We start from the raw sequence: 20,979 nt of genomic DNA on the forward strand, positions 1-20,979 counted from the left end.
GTGAAGCCCAGAGACAGGGATTGTGGAACACCTGAAAAGTCTATCCATTACAAATATTTGCTAACAATTTACCCGCCATGGGGATGTGACGTACAAAATATATACGTGCCAGAGGACAAGGATTATTGAGGAGTTAAAGGAATAAATGAACAGGGGCTGCAGTATAAGGAAAGGCTTCAAGGAAGTGGAATTTGACTTCTTCTACTTCTTAGTAGAAATGGAAAGATGGGAAGAAAAGGAGAGGTTATCTCAGAAAGAAAGATATGAGCAAATTTATCTCCTCTCTTCCTTGGGAGCCTCTCTTCTCTTAGAAACTAGAATCTTCTCCCCTTCCTGAGCCCCTGCATCCATCCCCTCCCTCTGTCTAGCTCCTCTCTTTCCTTTCACGTTCTCCTTCCTTCCATAGGAAGGGAAATGTGTCCCAAGGAGATACCTCCTTGTCCAGAACCACGAGTGGTTTTTCTCCCTTGCCCTCTATTCCAGCTTTCTGGATTTCCTCTGCATAATTAAACATGAAAATGGTAAAGTATTTTTAGTCCATAAAGAATTCATCAGTTACGTCACAAACGCTTCTATCTCAGCAAATGCTGATCTGAAAAGATAGGTCAGAACTCAAGCTTGCAGGCCAGTGTGCCATGTGTTAGAGAACTCAGGAGCAGAAGCAAGGCTCCATGGACAATGCTAAATGGTCTTTTTTTTTTTTTTTTTTTGATATTTGTTTCTTGGGCCTCTTACTAGGGATCCAGTAGCCTTATCTCAGTGCAGTGAAAGTAAATAGACTAGAAAGGCAACATACAAGATAAGCAACATCTACAGAATATAAAGTAGAGATTACAAGCTAGCAGGCAACAAACATTTTTTGTCTCACCTAGGACTGAAAAAATAAAACAAGCCAATATTTAAAATTAGGAGATGGGAAGACTGTATTTCTGACTTCTCTCTCAAAAAAGCTTAGAAGGCAACATCAGACCTGTACTCTTTCAGGACAATAATCTACTGGAGCCAAGTAAGGGCCTCCCTTTGTAGACCAAGCATATTTCCCCCAATTGTCACAGCACAGTGGGTCTCCTTCACTTCTTAGTTAATTGCCCTGCAGGCATTAGAATTTGTCCCAACTATGAAGCCTGCCTTTTCATACTGTTCATGGGCTTCTCGAGACAACAGTACTGGAGTGGGTAGCCATTTCCTCCTCTAGCATATTAAAAAGCAAAGACATCACTTTGCTGACAAAGATCCGTATAGTCAAAGCTATGATTTTTCTAGTAGTCATATACAGATGTGAGAGTTGGACCAAAAGGCTGAGTGCTAAAGAATTGATGCTTTCGAACTGTGGTGCTAGAGAAGACTCTTGAGAGTCCCTTGGACAGCAAGGAGATCAAACCAGTCAATCCTAAAGGAAATCAACCCTGAATATTCATTGGAAGGACTGACGCTGAAGCTGAAGCTCCAAAACTTTGGTCATCTGACATGAAGAGCCAGCTCATTGGAAAAGACCCTGGTGCAGGGAAAGATTGAAGTCAAAAGGAGAAGAGAGTGGTAGAGGGTGACATGGTTGGATAACATCATCGACTCAACAGACTTGAGTTTAAGCAAACTCCGGGAGATAGTGAAGGGCAGGAAAGCCTGGCATGCTGCTGTTCATGGGGGTCACAGAGTCAGACACGACTTAATAACTGGACAACAACAAATGAAGCCTGCAGGCATAGTTTTCAGAGCACTTCCAGTGCTTTCAAATGCATGCAGGTTCCTGGGCCTGCAGTGGATGGGCTGACTGGCTCAGAATATCTCAAGGTAAGTCTTAATCAGCATTTTTAAACAAGCGTTCTGGATGATGAGATTCATATGCAAGACGTGTGTAGTGGTGAGAACCATGGTTATGAAGTTTTTTCCTCATTCAGGGCACCTAAGAAGATGGCTGGAGTACACACGCCTGCGCAGCTTGGGTGGAGGATGGGCTCTGATACTTATCTACAAATAGGATTGTGGCTGCATTTGGCATGGATTAGTGTTTTCAGCTACTTTCATTTGTGAAGCACATCACTGGAGTCCAATCGGAAGGTTTTAAGGCTTAGCACTCTGTGTGATCTACCTCTGATAGGAAAGGGTACATCCCCATGGTAATTGAATGGGAAAGATCTGAGTTCCGTCTAAGTCAAGGGTAGGTTGTACATGTGGTTTAGGGATCTGTATAGTGTCTGATCCAATGTACACTTTCTTGATTCTGTTAAAATCTTCATTTAGTTTAAAATACACACACCCATTCCCTCACACACACACACATGTGTGTGTGCACGTGTATAAACACCAACATGCTAAATGCTAGTGTTGAATGTAAACTGTGTGGATTTTTTTGCATAAAAAGCATCTCTGATTCCTCTCCATATGAGGAGAGTCAATGATAATTGATTGACTGACTGACTCCTCATAAAGAGTTTTATTGTTTTACTCACCCATCTGATAACTTAGGTGATATCTTTATTATATTCCTCACCAAAAAGTAATAATAATGAGCAACTTTAAGTTGGCGATGAACCCAAATGTAAGTTGATTGGGGTCTTTAGGAACTCATCACTAATGCTAATAAGCATTTCAAATTTCCTTTGGCCTTCTTGGCAGAAGAGGTAACCAAAAACTTTAGAAATCCAGATGTGTTATTGACGCTTAGGACCTGCCCCAAGAGGCAGAGCTGAGCAGTTGCAGTGTTACATCTCTGGAAGCCAGAGTCTCACCTGCAGGCTGCCGGCTGCTATCATCCAAGGCTGCTTAATGGGCTCCCAGTCTTCGGGAACCTCCATCCATCAGGAAACCGCTACAGCCTTCAACCCCCAGGTGCTTTACTAGTCTCGGGCAGGTCAGTCCACTTCTAGAGCATAGGAAGAAAGGAAGCAAGGAAAAGAGAGTGAAACTGGTCTCACCAGCAGCTCAGATTTGGAAATAAGGTCAGAAATGACTTCCAGGACTTGTCTTATCCTATGAGAAACAAGAAGGTCACTAGAATTGAACATTAAGGACCCTGGGTCCACTTCCCTTGTTGGGAGACTGTATGTTCAAGTAATCACAAATAGTAAAAAGAGGTCTGTTTTCACCAATGGCTTGGACTTCATGGACCTAATAATTATGAGGTTCAAACTGTGCTACATGAAAATAAATAATAGGAAAATATTTCTACTTGGACTTGTAAAATACTTCATCAGGCAAGCCTCCTAAATCCGTCTACTAAAAACTGTGAAGTAGGACTTCTCTGACAGTACAGTGGATGGGGGTCCACCACCAATAAAGGGGACATGGGTTCAATCCCTAATCCAGGAAGATGCCACATCCTGCAGGCAACTTAAGCCCATGTGCCTGAACTTCTGAGCCCGCACTCTAGGGACTGCGAACCGCAACTACTGAGGCCTGTGCTGCAATGACTGAAGCCCACGTGCCTAGAGCCTGTGCTCCACACACAGCAAGAGAAGCCGCTACAATGAAAGCCTGCACACCCACAGCAAAGAGTAGCCCCCACTAATCCAACTAGAGAGAGCCCGCGCACAGCATTGAAGACCCAGCACAGTCAAAAAGAAAGAACGAAAGAACGCTAGAGGAACACTTAGGGAATTCTCTGATAGTCCAGTGGTTAGGACTCCCCCTTTACACGGCAAGGGACCTGTATTTGATCCCTGTTTGGGGAACTAAGATTCTACAAACTGAGCTATCTGGTCAAAAAAAAAAAAAAAAAGCTATAAAGTTAGCCGGGAACAAGAGTCACAGCTGGAAAGAGGAGTGAGATGAATGAATGCTTGCTCTCCAACTCTTTGTCTGAGGAGTGTACATGCATGCCTATACCCTCACAGTTTTCCCGTGGAGAGTGAGGAGTTCTGTGGATTGGGCATTACACTGGGAAAATGTGTGGGCTGGGACAAGATAAGATGCTGTATATGTGACTTAAAAGCCAGTAGGAATAACAGCCTGCCAGGCTCAGGAGTGTGGAAGGGAAGTCTGAAGCAGTGGAAGGATGCCTCATGTGTCAAGTTGCACATCTTACAGACGCATTAACTTTCCATGTCCTCCAGCTGATGAATCCCAAAGATTTGTCAGAAGAGAAACAAAGGGAAGATGAGTTTTTATTGATGGGAAAACCATCAAATTGAATGTGTCAACCGGCTATTGCAAAACCTCTCATGAAATTAACAGAAATGTGAAGGGGATAGGAACCCACCCAGGAGATGAAGTGATGAGAGCAATCCTGTCTTCTTAGAAGGTATTCATGTTATGGTCCTCAATGCTATCATTTCAATTTGAGATTTTTAAACCTATAGAATCCCTCAAAATTTGTGAAATAATACAAAGACCTATGTTAGTTTGAGAATTTTATATTCTCTTCTCTGACACATTCTCTTTCTAGGCCACCCCTCACAAATGCCATTACCCCAGAAGCTGTGTGGCCAAGAGAAGTCAGATCCGCTCTATGTAACCAGGGCAATGTGTGTTCCATGAAGAGACTCATCCTTGTGTTGGCTGACAGCTTCCCATTCTACCAGCAGCTTGGAGGGTATATGTGATAAATACAAGACTTGGTTCTTGTCCTCAAGAAGTCTAAAGTTTCATTGGAAAACTGTATACCAAATGTACTTGAGTAGATGTCTGGATTGGATGTGATTTTGTGCTAGGGAATGGAATCGACCAAAAGCACCATGAGATTTAAGATTGATTTGTGCATACTCAGTCGCTTCAGTCATGTCCAATTTTTTGTGACCCTGAACTCCAATATTTTGGCCACCTGATGCAAAGAGCTGACTCATTGGAAAAGACCCTGATGCTGGGAAAGATTGAGGGCAGGAGGAGAAGGGGACAACAGAGGATAAAATGGTTGGATGGCATCACCAACTCAATGGACATGGGTTTAAGTGGACTCCGGGAGATGGTGATGGATAGGGAAGCCTGGCGTGCTGCAGTTCATGGGGTCGCAAAGAGTCGGACACGACTGAGCAACTGAATTGAATGGACTGTAGGGTCCTTGATAGGCTCCTCTGTCCAAGGGATTCTCCAGGCAAGAATGCTGGACTGGGTTGTCATGCTCCATTCCAGGGGATCTTCCTGACCTAGGGATCGAACCTGGTTCTCCTGCATTGCAGGCAGATTCTTTACTGTCTGAGAGTGGCCAGAAAATTCTGAATTCTAGTCTCACATTTCCCTACTGACCAGGGAAAGACTGGAAACAAGTTACTTATCTTCTCTGAATGGCAGTTTATATCTGTGTGTGTGTGTGTGTGTGAGAGAAATACTACCTTCTGCACCTATCTTATAAGCTTTCTGTGAGGATAAAACAGAATTCAAAGTTATCAAAATGAAGGCAACAATATTATTAACTTATTGATTCAACTACCACCTGAAGTTGTTTTTAAACTGTTTTTTGTTTATGCTGTGTGAGCTTTTTTCTTTAGACCTCTGATAACTCATAAATAGGAACGTCATATAATGGCATTATGTAAATAATACTGCATGTTTGTGAGGCTATAATGTATGGGGTTATCTCACTTGATTGTTACAACTGTGATATTTAGAGCAGAAGGGATTCTTATGTGCACTTTCTGTATGCAAAGAAGCCACAGCCCAGAGGCACTGTGTCTTATTCCAAGAAGGTAGAAGACCTTGGTATTTATGATTTTTCATGCAATGTCCTTTCTAAACCATTGTTGTTGCCAACACCTTACCAGATTACAGAGAGGAAATGAGGCTTTTAAAGAGCTGTGTAAAAAAGGAATGTCTAAAAAAACTGCTCACCGTCTTGAATATCTGCCTGAAATCCCCTCCATAAGTCTTAATCATAAGAACAAAATGAACACATATTTGAAATGCCTAGATATGGTCTTAAAATTTCACTTCCTCCCAAACAGCACCATTTCACAGCAAGCTGCCATTTTTTCCCTAGTAACTGCCATCCACAGATTGTATTTCTGAAGAGTGTTCATTGTTGCCCATTTTGTCTTTCAGCAACAGATCAACTCCTAGCAACCATGATCGGATACAGCGTCTCCGGCAAGAATTTCAGCAAGCAAAACAGGATGAAGACGTGGAGGATCGGCGACGTACCTATAGCTTTGAACAACCCTGGGTGAGTGTCTGGTGCCTCCACACAGTTGTAGGAAGTCCTACAACTTCCCTGCAGTAAAAGCCATTAATAGCTGTGACCTCAGACCTTTACAAAACGAGACGAGATGGAGCCAAATTCCTTTGACCTTTAGCATATTGACCTTTTTCCTCATTTCCTTCTGGGTTTCATCATTGCTAATTTCATTTTATATCTTGTTGCACCATCTGTCCATTGCATAATAGGTTTCATTTGCCTGATGACAAGACACAGCAGGAATATTCTGACTCGCAACCATGCCTTTTTTAAAGTGTACTAAACATTTTCTATATATATTTTTCTGAGAATCAAAGCCTAAATAAATTAGTTCTATATATCTATGGTGTATCTACTCTGCACGAAGTACAGTATATAGAGATTCTTGATTCTCCCCCATCCCCTATGTGTGTTCATTGAACCCCGCCATGTATCTTCCTGTAGATCAATTCCATTTCTTCCTCCCAAAGCCTCCAGAGTGGTCTTTCTACAGCAAAGCTTTGAATGGGCTTCTCAGTGCCCCCAAGATAAGTCCAGATTCCACAGTGTGGCAGGCTAATTAATCCTCCCCAATCCAGCCCCAGACTTGAGCTCTGATCTTGTGTTTTGTCTTAGAGATGATAGCCCATGTGCGGATGGGAGGTGTTGAAGCAGATTTGGGGGTTAAAGATGATGGGAATTGTGAAGACTCTTTGAAAACTTGAGGGAGAGAGTCAATTAGAAATGAGTAAATAGGCTGCTGGAGGCAGGAACATCTAGCTGAAGTAGTGTATTAGTTAAGTGTAGTCCACATGGTGGTGGGATCATAGCCAACAACCCTTTAAGGGCTGGGAATAGAAAAATAATTATTTTTAATTTATTTTATTGAAGTAGAGTCGATTTACAGTGTTGTGTTCATTTCTGCTGTACAGCAAATGATTCCGTTTTACTCATAGATTCTTTTCACATTCTTTTCCATTATGGTTTATCACAGGATATTGAATAGAGTTCAATATAGTAGGACCTTGTCATTTAGCAAAATGATTTTTTAGATTAATTCCATGATGAGGAATGGCAAGATAGACATGGCAGAAAGTCAAGGAAGGCGAGCCTGGGGAGGATGCTGGTGAAGCACTGCCCTGTCTGGGCAGGTGGTCAGTGCAGCTCAGGGAGGTGTTGCCCTGATAGCCCGAGAGGATGCTGGAGTGGGGTTGGGGTATCAGCAGTCTAGGATTATGAAGCCTAGGAGTCTGTGGTCAAAAGAGTGAGTTTTTGGAGTCTTGGAACATCTGGATGGTGTTGGGATCAAAGGTGTCCCATCCATGCATGTAAATTCCTAAAGCAGAGGAGTGATTAGGGTCCCAAAAATGAATGAGTTCAGTTCACTGTGTCGGGAATATGATTACATTCAATATTTGGGAGAATGAGAAGGGAGAATGAGAAAAGGCTGACATAGAACTGAGTGTGATCATATTGTAGGGAAGGAGAGACGAACATGGGAAGATGGTAGGAGCTTTCCATGCTAGTTGGAAAGTCTGAACACAGATGGTATCAGAACAGAATGCTGGCCCACTAGCCAGGTCAGAAAATAATTTTTTTTCTCCAGGCATCAGTTTTCTTATTTGTAAACCAAGGGGATTAGCGTAGCTGATGAGTGTCAGTTACTAAACTTTTTGTTAGAATAAACATTTAAAAGGAAGCTGGGTATGTAAAGCAGAGATCAGTAGAGCTCCTCGGTTGCATACAGAGGTCTCCGTGGACCCAGGTGACTGCAGCCATGGTCCAGAGCTTCTCCAAGTGTGGTCCATGGACCACCTATGAGAAGCCCTGCTCCAGAGTTTAGATCACTGCTGAGGTCCTCTTTGGACCTAAAATCCAGCATGGTTAGTACATTCCACACAAAGCCAGAAACCCATAGACATTATTATCTGGAATTTGGTGATCAAGTTGGAGTTTGTGGAAGGTTCATTTTGTAAATGAAAGAAGGGAAAATTGGAGAAGTCATCCCAGTTTGAAGGACTTCACCTTGGCTCAGGTGAGAAAGACAGGGGCCTTAGAAGAGACAATATGAGAACTGCATCCTGGAAGAAATCAATGGTAGCCGACTTTGAGAGGTTATAAAACACGTAAATACCTATGAAAATCTAATTGTCCTCTGCAACATCACTATTAATAATATGTAGTTTATTTTCCTAAATGGTAAGTAAAATGAGTCATTCCCATGTAGCAACAGGATGGAGTTATGTTCATTTACTTCTATTGTTTGGGTTAATGACTCAACCTAGTCCTGTTAGGCTTCTTAAAGCAGACCTCTTTGTGTTGTGGGATAAACATCCTTAACTATGTATATTTTCACAAAGGTGCTGAAAGGAAGAATGAGGCCAGTGCAACCTGAAGGGATAGGCATATGAAAATGGTTCTCACCCCCAGCTCTATAGAGCTCCAGCCCAGCAGGGGCAGCGTTGTGCCATTTTACTTTACCTGGGTCTGTGAATTTCCAAGCAGCATGTTTCATTCTAAAATTAATTATTTAACTCATCAAATTTCTTGAGTGTTCATTATGTTTCTGTTTATTATTGTGTTTGGCTAGGGAAAACAAAGAAAGCAAGCCCTTAGAATCCTAGAATCAAGCTGATACGAAAGAAGGAATGCTGCGTGCAGTCTTGATAGGGAAAAGCAGGGACGTTTGAAGACAAAGGAACCACACCCAAATTGGTTGTGGGTGTGCACAAAAAGCTTGAGAGAACACATCTTTTAAGTTGAAAGATATTTCAAATATATAACTTTGAGAAACCGAGGAAACCATCTTTGGGACCTAAGATTAATTGGAATTATTTCCGGATAGTAACATCATGTCCACATGCAAGCTCTACAGGTTTGTTGGAAGCAAAACGAGCACTTCCTACTCCTCAGCTCTAAAAGTTGTGTACTGAGAGATGTGGCAACAATTTGGTATCCATTTGATGTCTTTCTAAGTTTTCTTTTTAATGTAGGACATGAACATTTTGGCATATATTTCTATGTTATCTATTGAATATGAGCAATCATGTTGGAAATCTGAGACTATCTTATACATTAGGAAACTCAACTACTGAAGTTCACAGGCCAAATTATTGTGTGTCAAAATAATTTGTGTATCAAAACACCATAGCAACTTCAGATGGACCACTTGACTTGTAGGATCTTTTCCTATTGAGCAGGGAGTTATTTGGAGGACAGGCTGATTACCTTGGGAATGGAATAATTTCCTAAATTGTGGGTCAAAAGTTGACTTTTTATCTATTTATTTTTTCATTTTCAAACAGCTGAGATCTTGCTGGGTACTCCCCATTCTACAGATCATGTAAATGAGCTTCAAGTGACTGTAATTCTACGTAGTGTGTTAATTTTCATACCAATTCTCACTCTTGCCTTAGGAAGAGCTGCTCAGTTGTTCAGAATGTAGCGTGGTCTATGGTTTTTATTATCTGTTTTACAAAAAGAGTTTTGAGTATCTTGGACTGTTTATTCTCTTCTCATATATATTCTGACCTTGAAAGATCACTGTATTTGGAAAAGATGAGACCATGATCTCACCTACTGGAACGGTTTGAAATCATTTTAGTGTTAAGGAACCACAAGCATATCTTCAAGCTGTGGGTACAACTTAGACCATGTTAGCTGAAGTTGTCCTGCTTGTTGGAAATGCCCACATGTGCAGTGCAGTCAGATGTATCATACAGAAAAATACCCAAGCCAATGACTTCACACACAGAGAGAGTTGCTACAGAAAATTCCCCCAAGTGGTCCTTTTTAACTCTTCCATTTTTCAGAATGTTCTCTTGACTCTGGCAACACAGAATGCACCTGTTCCCGGGCTTTTGTTCAAAATAACATTTGGGCTGGAGGAAGCTGATTTTTGGCACAAAAGGTCTTTAGATGAGCAGAGGCCTAGAAAATTTCCTTAGCTCCATAATTGAAGTGAGTTATCTCCCAAGTTGAGTAAAAGAAGAAGCAGGAAAAGCAACTTCTTCCCCACCAAGTGCCAGGTGCAGCATAAATAAAGCAGCAAGTTGCTTTAAATCTTTGTTAAGATAATGGCACAATAGCTGAGGTTAGGGTTATTATCCCAGAGCTCAGATATGGACAGGACTTAGTGTGTTGCTTTTAAAAGAATTGAATTGCAGACTGCAGACCTAAGTACAGTATGCTGTTAAAACTTTGCAGATACCTGACTGTTGCCCACAGCAGACTCACTGACTGAGACGGCTGATGGATGGGATAATGGAGCCTTTAATAGCTCTATTGCTAAATCCCTTCCATCCTGGGTGGGTAGGGACTGAAAGTAGTTTAGTCCTTCAGATAGAAAATTGATCCTCCACAATGTGAAAATCCTCTTCTCCCCCAAGCTTGCTTCCTAGCTGTCTGTCCTTAAACAAAACCAAACCTGCTCCTTTCTCCATTTTCCCACTTTGGACTTTTGTTTTTAAAGAACAAAATTTTTTATTTTACATGTTTATTTATTTACTTGGCCATGCCGGGTCTTAGTTGCAGCACTTGGGATCTTCGATCTTTGTTGCAGCATGCAGGGTCTTTAGTTAAGGCATGTGGGGTCTAGTTCCCTGACCGGAGATTGATCCAGGACCTGTGTATTGGGTGCACAGAGTCTTAGTCACTGGACCATAGGGCCGCCCCTACCGTGGGCTTTTTTGGCTCCTCTTACCACTTAGTGTCTCACCTGCTTTAATTAGAGGGTTGGTCAGACTGCACAGCCATCCTACACCCCTAGACTGCCTTCCCTGGACCAGGGGAGTTTGAGGAAATGATGGTTCTCTTTTTGTCTTCCTCTTTCTTAAGACTTAAAGGCATCTCTGTGATCCCCTCCTAGCAGGCCTCCACGCCTGGACTCAGGAAATGCCTTCTTAGTTGATAGCCTTACTGTGTGGAGTTTGACTCCAGTTCACATTGGGTGGCCATCACCTCCCTTGGAAATCCACCTGGAGGGAGCCATTCTAGCAGCAAAGGGGTGCCCTGGAGTCGTGTAAGGGTGTCCCTGTGCTGCTGTAGAGCAGCCCTGTTTCTTGGAGTCCCATGACCTGAGGGCTGTTATACCCAAGGAGCCCTCTGGTGGTGAAGTGCATGAGGCTGCCTGCCTCTCATCAGCCACGCTGGAGGGCTGCTCCTTTATTTTCAACCTATCTGCTGATTCCGACGGGAAACCAGATCCTAGCCCTGGTTGGGAAAGATGAGAAGAAGACAAATAGTGTGTTAAGACCAAAACACATATTTATAAAATCTTGATGAGGGAAATTGGTATGCACTGCCATTTTTCAACCATTACTCACATCATTAGTAGCAATTAAGCTTTTCAACATTCAGAGCCCACAGAGTTCAATCGATAGCTGTGTCAGTACAGTGTGTGATGGGTAGAGGGGAGGAGGGCTGGGAGGACAGGATCCAGAGACAGAAGTTAACTTTGTTTGGATTAGAAGTTGGCAATTAAGCCCACAATAGAAAATCATTTACCAGTGTTAGCAATGGCCACTTTTAAACAGAGTCAAAACTTTACACCCTTAACATGATTCAGTGACCTTTTGTTATCAGAACATGGAATTCATACTAGGTTCACAGTATATTTGAATCACTAAAATGAGAACTTTAAATCTCAAGGGATATCATTGTTCTTTGTGTTATTATTGTCATCTTGATTGTCAGCATCTTCATCACAGGTTTTCATCTAAAGCACACAGACTTTTTGTATTTTATTTTTGCTTTCTCTACATGCCCTGGACATATGTGAAAATTTGAAAAAAAAATTTTAATTGAAGTATAATTGCTTTACAATGTTGTGTTAGTATCTGCTGTACAATAACATGAATCAGCTATATGTATACACATATTCCCTCCCACCTCCCCACATCTATCCCTCTAGGTCATTACAGAGCTGAAAATTTTGTTATTCATAGTTTAAGTAGAAAACCCACCCCAAATAATCACTTATAAGACTATTACATATATGTGTGAATACATACAAAAGAACACACACATATTCTTACATGCTTTTTCTTATCTATAAGAAGAAAAATTAGTGTATTTAAAATTATTAAATGCTTTATGTAAATGTTAATAGAACTAATGTATTTTATTCATGAGGCACATTTTTACATGAAGCTCTAAAAGTCTTATAATATCACCTAGTTCTAATCAGTTCTGAAACTTGTAGGGTGTATATTTGTTTTTTCTTTAGTATATTAACAGTTTGGGCTTTGTATTTTTATTTTTATGTATTGTCTTTTTTAATTTGGAAAAATAAGGATGATTTTACTTAATGCTGAAGCATTTCTTGATTTACTGAAATAGTACACAGAAGAGATTTTCACATTTTGTTCTACACTAGTGAGTAATACCAAAATTGTGGAACTTTCAAAGTTTTATGTAATTTTTAAATATAATATAAATAGTAAAATCTCTTTGTAATCATGATAAACACTAGTACTTTGCAGCTCATTTACAAAAGCAACCTGCATAGCCTTGACTGGTGGTTTTTAAACATAAGCCGTGAAGAGAGTCACGTATCTGTGGTTTTCCAGCATATTGTGTAAGAGATAATCATGTATTTACTTCTGTCTTACAACCCCTGTCATTATTATGGCCGTGGCAACCTTGGCTATTTTTTTTCCTTAAAAGGTCATTTCTTGTCACCAGTTTCATCACAAACAAGGCCAGGGTTATTTATAATTTGCTCTCTTAAAACAGAGCTGCCGTCTTGTTATCTGGTGAATCTCTAGAATCATTACCATTATGCTTTGCCTGTATGTTTCCCCATATAGATGCTACTTGGTCACTGTAGTTGCTATTACTGTTTTATCTGAAAACATGCCCTTCTCTCTGGGGTTACACATGATCTCTTTCTTCATTTCTGTCTTTATTTTTGTGATTTTGGACTCTAGATGTTTCTATTTCTGCCGTTTCGTTCTATTTCTGCCATTGGGATGGAAACCACAAAACCCCAGTGTCTTAAAGTCAGGGTTCCTGGTGGTAATACTGTTTCCACAATTCACATTTTTATGAGCTCTTCATTGAAATCATGAATCCGATTATTTTTGATGCAGCCCAAGTAGAGAACAGGCCAGGACAAACTTCTTTCGCTGTTGCTCTGGGTCCATCATGCACACAATCTCCCTGGATATCTGTGGCCCAGTCAAGTTTCATCCTAAAGATAAGGGGGATTCTTTCTAATAACCTATTCTTTCGCACACTCTGAAAAGAGAGAGTAAAATATTAATAGCAAGGCTGGGGTGTGTATTTCATCAGAATGAAGCAAACAATGAAATCTGTCAGTTTGCTGATTCCAGACTCCTTCCCGCATTCTAAGTTTTCAGATACCACTCGATGATAATTTCATTACTGGGATTCATCCAGATGCACTGAGATATGCCACTGATAAGGCTGGAGGTGAACAGTCCCAGAAAACACACAGTGGAGGAAACAAAAGCCCTTCAACTTTTTTTCTTCCCTCCATCAATATCAAATTTTCAGGCCTCTGGGAGAAGCAACTTAAAAATACACCTGAAATTTCTACAAGACCTTGCATTTTCTTTTCACAACTCCACAAGCAGCATGTCATAGAACAGCATGAGCTTGAAAAGCTGGTTAGTAAATCTTGCAGCAGAATGCCAGGTCTTTCAAGACTGTTTGACACATGTGTGTAGCTTAGACTGAGTGTAAAGGAAACGAAAATGGGGTTCTTTTTGAAGGCATTTTTTCTTGCTTCGCTTTTCCTGTCCACTGGCCCTTCCCCGGGCTCCCCACCAACAACAGATCACCCCAGCGCTGTTCTGGGCCAGCCTCATCCAGGGTCACGGAAGAAACTGTTTGTCTCCTTAATGTTGTTGACGAACAATTGCTTCATGCTTTGTTTGCATAAGCAGAACTCATTCGGCAACATGTTTTCTTTACTGAAGGCACCACGGATGTTATTTGAACCGTGTTGTGGAGTGGGTCTCCGAACACACATTTGTTCCAATGTGTGTGGTCATAAACATCCACTAGTAGAGACTGGGGTATCGTAAAGTCTAATCTCTTCACATATTATTTTTGTATCGGGATATTTTTAATATGTTCGCTGACGACGCCCATATGCTTTGAAATTTTGTCCTGCATATTGCTTCATTATTGCTTACCAACAAATGGGATATGCTGGCCAGGCAGAAAGGGGACAATAGAGGTTACTGCCTTTCTCTTTGCACAAAAGCCACCAGAGGAACCACTCTTTAAGGAACAAGCCTACGTGTTATCTTTCCAGGCTCCAAATGAGTGCTGAGACTCATATTATTTTACAAAGTGATTATTGAGTCCAAGTCTGCTATTGGCTTTCAGCTCTAAAAAAAAAAATCAATAACTTGTTTGTCACAGACATTCTTTGTTTGGAATAAATCTGTTGCACAGTGTTGCATAACACAAAGGGGACAGAGGCTGGCGAGTGCCAAAAAGGGTCACTTAAGAGTGCGTGCCATTGATGGTTATGATCAACCTTTGTCGGGTGTTGGTAAAGTTACAGGCATCGTTGCCTGTTTTGAGTGGAGCTGCTTTCAAAACGCACCATCGTAAAGGTGAGCTCCAAGCCATTGGTAGAAGCTAAAGCACGCACGGTGGCCCAGCACCACACACTCCCCCAGTATCTGGATTCGGTCAGCGGCAGCTGTCAGCAGACGACCTGCTGCATGAAGCGTCTAGCCAGAAGGATTGACTGTTTCTCTGTAGCGTATAATTAACCTGGGTAAAAATGCCGTTTCTTAATAACTAAGGCAAAGTGTATTATTTCACAACCAGTTCCAGGAGCTATTAGCTTGCAGGTTTATTCTTTGGATAAGCTGTTCTGTTTGCATGTGGCTGCCACGGTGGATAAGAAGACCTGTATATGGTGAACTGTGGCCAGTTTCAGCTAATCTCAGTTCAAAATGTAACTGTCATTCTTTAACAAAAGGAAGGTCAGCTACATTGCATCCTACTGCTATACTAAGATGCATAATTACTGAAAGCTTCACCAGCATGGCCAACCTTCCAGTGTACAGCCTGGGACTTTCCCACTGTTGTGAATTATTGAAGCAAATTTTTATGTTTTTGGCACTTTTGAAACTGGGCTATAGTTGCTTTACAATGTTGTATTAGTTTCTGCGGTACAAGGAAGTGAATCAGCTATGTGTATACTTGCATCCCCTCCCTCTTGGCTCCCTTCCCCACCTCATCCTACCCCTCCAGGTCATCACAGAGCATCGAGCTGTGCTCCCTGTACTGTGCAGAAGCTTCCCACAAACTATCCTAGTCTTCCAAGCAGGGTTGTTCCCCTATATTTGCTGTCTATACAAAGGATGTAAACTAGTGTCTAATGTCTGTATTTACCAAGCCTCACTAGGCAGACTAGAAAGGGGGATCTCTCAATTTTAAACCATTCTAAGGCTGTAATTAAAATTTAGGGTGATGGGGTGCTTGTGGCTCACAAGACCAAAAAGCTGCCTCTTGAGAAAGCTGCACTTGATTTTTAAAAAACTCACGGAAGTCACATATTGTTTCTATGTCAGTCTCAGAACTGAAATAGTCACCGAGTCCTGTGCTATTCAGAGTTCCTTTCCCATGACCTGTGTTGCCTTCTCTCCTGCAGCCCAACTCCAGGCCGTCAGCGCAGAGCGGGCGACACTCGGTGTCGGTGGAGGTGCAGATGCAACGGCAGCGGCAGGAGGAGCGCGAGAGCTTCCAGCAGGCCCAGCGCCAGTACAGCTCGCTGCCCCGGTACGCGCCACACACCCCCAGCCCCCACGCCCTGTCCCTGTCCCTTGGGAAATCCCTCCTTCCCAATGCACTGGCTTTTCCACCTCCGAGGAACCGCTCATAGACGGTGGGAACCGTGGCTTACTTGGCCAGACCATTGCCTGGCAGGGGGACCAGGCAGGAAGGTGTTTCAGGAGATGCCAGCATCCCTAGCTGGCAGCTCCCTCCTGGAAAGTGAAGTGACCTGTTCCCCGCAAGGACGGGGCTTAGGGGTCAGACCTGGGATCTGGTGTTTGTTCTGCGACCTCCCGTGGGGCCAGAGACAGATTCCTCCGTTGAGAAATGGAAACAGAACTTTTACTTTGCACGGCTCAGTGGTAACTAGCTTAAATGGACCTTGTAAATCTAGAGTTCTCCAGAAGGACAGGTGTAACTAGTATAAAAGCTCAAGGGGCTGTGGTCTTCTTGGCCAAATGTTTGGCTTCCTGTATTTTAGTTGCGTTTGAGGTTATTTTTTAAGGGATGGGGAAGAGCTCTCATAAAGTGTGTGAGAAGTGAGAAGAGAAATGCCTAGGACTCGGAAAGGGGAGGGACGGGGGTGGGAGGGCCTGGCGGGAAGTTGGGAGGAGACCTGGGGCTCCATCCTCGGGAAGAGGACAAGAGAGAAGCAAGTACATCCACCGGGTTTCTCCTGCTCACCTTCCAAAGGATCGGTCCTCCAAACCAATCCTTTCGTCCTGGCGTACCCCTCTCCATGTCCACTGCTAACCCTCTCCTGCACCCCACCCCATACCTCCCTCCCACGTCTCCTCTGAAGCACCTGTGACTCCATAGACCTGAGGCTTGCTGCTGTGGGACCACTGCTGTCAGTCAATGATTCCCTAAAGAACCAGAACTTGCCCTTTGATCAACTCTAGCCCCCTTCTGGTCAGCCATTTTATTCTGTGTGGATAGGAGAAAAGTAGAAACCCTATAAAAGAGTGCCGTGAGCTTAGGCGTGCGGGCTGGTTGACCTCTATACCGTCTTCACTCCTTTTACAGAGTACAGGTGTGTGTGTGGGGGGGTGGTAATTTGCATGTAACTTTTACAGTAAGTCCCCTACATACAAATCTTCAAGTTGTGAGCCTTCAAAGATGCAAACATGCGTTCCATCAACGATAGGCTTGAGTGAAACTGAAGCTTGCCCACCGTCCTTTTCAAGGTACTGTACTGTAAGATTTAAAATGATTTCTTTATTTTGTGTGTTTGTTTTTTATATATTACTTATGTGAAAAGTATTATAAGCCTATTCCAGTACAGCACTATAGGGTCAATTGTGTTAGTTGGGTACCTAGGCTAACTTTGTTGGACTTACGAACAAATTGGACTCGAACATGCTCTCAGAACGGAACCCGTTTGTATGTAGGGGACTTACTGTAGTCTGCCCTCCATATCCGTGATTCCATCCATGGCTTCTCTGTATCCTCAGATTCAACCAAGCACAGACATGTTGTCCTGAGGTATTCATTATTGGAAAATATCCATGTATAAGTGGATTCATGCAGTCGAACACACACAGTTCAAGGATCAACCGTAACTCCTCAGTGTGCACCTCTGATTGAGGAAATCAGAAACTCGGGGTCTTGCACACAGCTTGGTTCCTTGCAGAGCCACCTTACTCAGCTAGAGGCTGGAGGGAGGTTGAGGGGGGCTGTGACCCACATGAACTGGAAGCAAATCCCAGTTTCTGACATATGATATTTTTCAAAGACACTTGACCTCTGCTCTTTTGGATATGGACAATTGACAGAGTTTGGTCTAAACAAGTCACTGTGGCATTTGATACCAAAAAGACTTCACACACACAGAGAGAGTTCAGTTGCAAAGTGGAGCATAAAAGAAAACAAATGGGACTTGGGATCAGGCACGCTAGATGAGGTGGTTTGAATTAGAGGGCTATATACTCGCCAGAGGGGTTTGTAAAGTCTTGCCATGATTAGGGAAACCTATAGGCTGAATTCAGGTTCCACTGTGAAATGTCAATGAGAAACACTAGCCAGATGGTAATGTGAGATCAGTGGGGAAAGGAGACCTGAGCAGCCCAACACTCAGTTCTTAACTGGAGGTGGATTTTTTTTTTTTAATTCCTAAATTAGTTTTCTTTTTTCTGTTTTACTCTCTTTTTTAAAAAATCCTTTTTAAAATTTCTAGCTTTATTCCTTAGTATCCAAAGTGTTAAAGTGTTGGTCGCTCAGTCACGTCCGACTCTATGCAACCCCATGTACTGTAGCCCACCAGGCTCCTCTGTCCATAAAATTCTCCAGGTTAAGAAAATTGGAGTGGATTGCCATTTCCTTCTCCAGGGGATCTTCCTAACCCAAGGATCAAACCCAGGTCTCCTGCATTGCAGGCAGGTTCTTTATAGTCTGAGCTACCACAGAAGTTCTAGTATCCAAAAGGCAGCTCTAAATCTGAGCAGTAGAAGTAGGTTGGGTCATAGTCACTGATAAAAAAGTGTATTCAAGACCCTTTGGGGATGTTTTGCTTTCTTCCCTTTTCCCGGCGTCTGTTTCCTCTCCAGCTCTCCTCCTGCCGCCAGTGGTTTCTTGCTCACCCTCCTTGTTTCCTGGCTGTGTCTCCATGCCCTGACTCAGTCTCCCCACCATGCCCATGTATTATGTGTCTCCACTGTTTGTCACCTTGTCAGCCCAGGTCTGTCTGTCTTCATCCCCCTGTGCCCTCCTCAGTGTGATGCCTGACAGCTTTCCTCAGGTGTGGGGGCTTTTCTGGGTGTCCTCTATGTGAGGGTGGTCTTCACACATAATCACTAAGAGGCAATTATTGCCAAACCAGGGTGTGGGCTTTGGGTGGCCTCAGGCATCTCCAGTGAGCTCATTCCAGGACCCAACAAACCTGTGTGTTGGTCGTAAAGAGAATCACTGGAGGGAATGATGCTTTGTTGCTCCCGAGGTTATTGGTGGCCTTTGAGCCACCCTGGGACAATGGAAGGCTTGCTTCTGATTCTCACTCTAGGACGTGTTTGTGAGTTGCTTCTCTGAGTGAAGATTCTCCAGTTGTCTTTGGTGCCTTTCTTTGCTCCTTGATCTCTACCAACCCTTCCATCCCAAAAGACAAAATGCTAATCTTTTTGTTTATTTTCTTCTTTGGTCAGAAAGATGCTCCCCCAAAACTCAGAGCCTAATCATTGGAGGCAAAGTCACTGATTGGTCACCCATGAACTTTGTGTGCTACACTTTTGTGAGCATTTTACAGATGTGATTTCTTTTATTGCTCCCCATAATCCTATGATGTTAGAGATTCTGCCTGTTGCATTAATGAAGCCACCTGAGCCCAGAATAGAGAACCTTCCCAGGCTCCCAGCTGCACGTGCAGACCCAGGGCTGGATCCATGTCCCTGGGACGCCCAGCTGGTCTCCCACTGTTCCCTGTGCCTGCATGCCTCATCTTCCAGTAAGTGCAGGAAGCTTACTGTCTGCTGCTTTCTCGTGTTTCTCCACAGCCTGCTCGTTTCTTGTCCTGTTCTTTAATCAAGAGCTTGCTGATACACTAGCTTCCTTTCCAAGGTAGTGTGTGTATGTATGTACATGTGTCCACGTGTACACATCTGTGTGTATGAACTTTCCCCACATGTCTTACTTCAAACCTCAGGGAGGTTTTCTTCCTTCTCTCTAAACTGCTTAATCTGAAGAAAATTTTAGCTACAAGAAATTCTTTTTCCCACATTGTCATAATTTCCATCCATAAACAAACTGTTAATGAATTTTCAATGTGTCCTAATACAAAAAGACTCTATCTTCCTGCAATGATTCTGGTCCATGATCATGTGGAGCAAAGCCTCAGGCTTCATGCAGCTGGGGACCAGGATGGGCAGGACTAGTGGATCCCCGTGGACCAAGGCTGAAGAAGCTTATCTCCAGTTATCCTTAAATTGATAGCTAACCCATGAAAGAATCCCATGTTGTTGCTATAACATCAGTAACAAGTTTGTTGTTTTAATTAAAGTTTCATGATTAATATCAAATCCCTTGGTTTCATGCTGGCACTTTCCATCATTCACAGCTCTGAGCAGATTAATTTATGACTCTTTAAGTGGAGATAATCAGTGCTTTAGGCAAATAAACTATTCCGTCAAATCTAAGGATTCTTGCCTGAGCTGATTGTACCCAGGGCCTGATTCCCATTACAAGGATGAATATACTTTAGACTGTTTAATTCATTATAAAACAGTCATTTCCAAAGATGATTCTGAACAGTAGTTCATCTTCCTTATTGAGAATACCCTTGACTACATTTTAGGTCATATGGAAAATGGGCTGATTTCATCCCAAACCATACTGATGACACGTCTGAGTGTTCAGAAATGCAAATGGCTTCATTCCTATGGGAGACCCAATGCTGCATAGACCTTACTTTTCCCCTACCCGAGCCTTTTTGAACACTCCGTCATGTGTGCGTTGATGTGAAAGGCTGAACAATACATACTGTCACCGAATCATTTTTTTATTGATAAATGAAGCAATATATTTTGTTTTATGACTCAATTCTCGCTCCCTCTCTTCCATTTTCAAGGCGAAAAAATTAGGGCATGTCTGTCTTTCTGGCACAAAATTGTTTTACTTTATCATAGCCAATCTTATTGTAAATTCATAAAAGCATCTAGAGACTTGATAGTAAATTAAAGATGTTTCAAAACAATAATGTTTCCTGAAAATGATGTGCAACTTTATTGCAGAAAGGATAAGAAGTTGAAATTTCTAGAGGACTCTGACTTATTTCCCCATCTCGGGGTGACAGAATATGAGTAAGTTACCCTGGCCTTGGATGAGGATACTGTGGGCAGAGAATGGTGCTTACTCCTCACACACCCAGGTTCTGCAATCTTGATGCGCATGTATTCCAGAGGTTGTCAGTTGCTGACATATGTAACTTGAAAGCCGTGGCTTTAAGGGACTGCCTGTTGCATTTTTAATCATAGAGGAGTCTAGACTTAAATCTTTCATAACTGAAGTCATATTGTAATCCATTCCATGTACTTCATATTAGCTAGCATCTCTGGCATGAGGGTGGCAGCTGTGTAAAATATTTGTTTGGCTTGTTTAGAATTGAATCGTAATGTTGTAAAGCGAGCAATTATTGCTGGTACGGA

The 20,979-nt window shown here is 42.5% G+C and overlaps 1 protein-coding gene across 19 annotated transcripts in view; it reads left to right on the forward strand.

The window, feature by feature from the left end:
- The window catches only part of PARD3 (par-3 family cell polarity regulator), a 601,769-nt gene that overhangs the window by 558,690 nt on the left and 22,100 nt on the right, over positions 1-20,979 (forward strand). For all 19 annotated transcript variants that reach the window (XM_061435906.1, XM_061435890.1, XM_061435900.1 and 16 more), the window contains 2 exons: positions 5,974-6,094; positions 15,726-15,853. In XM_061435906.1, the coding sequence (XP_061291890.1) occupies positions 5,974-6,094; positions 15,726-15,853 (249 nt within the window). The remainder of the gene's footprint in view (positions 1-5,973; positions 6,095-15,725; positions 15,854-20,979) is intronic.

Source organism: Bos javanicus, chromosome 13 (assembly GCF_032452875.1).
Source record: "Bos javanicus breed banteng chromosome 13, ARS-OSU_banteng_1.0, whole genome shotgun sequence".
NCBI lineage: Eukaryota > Metazoa > Chordata > Mammalia > Artiodactyla > Bovidae > Bos > Bos javanicus.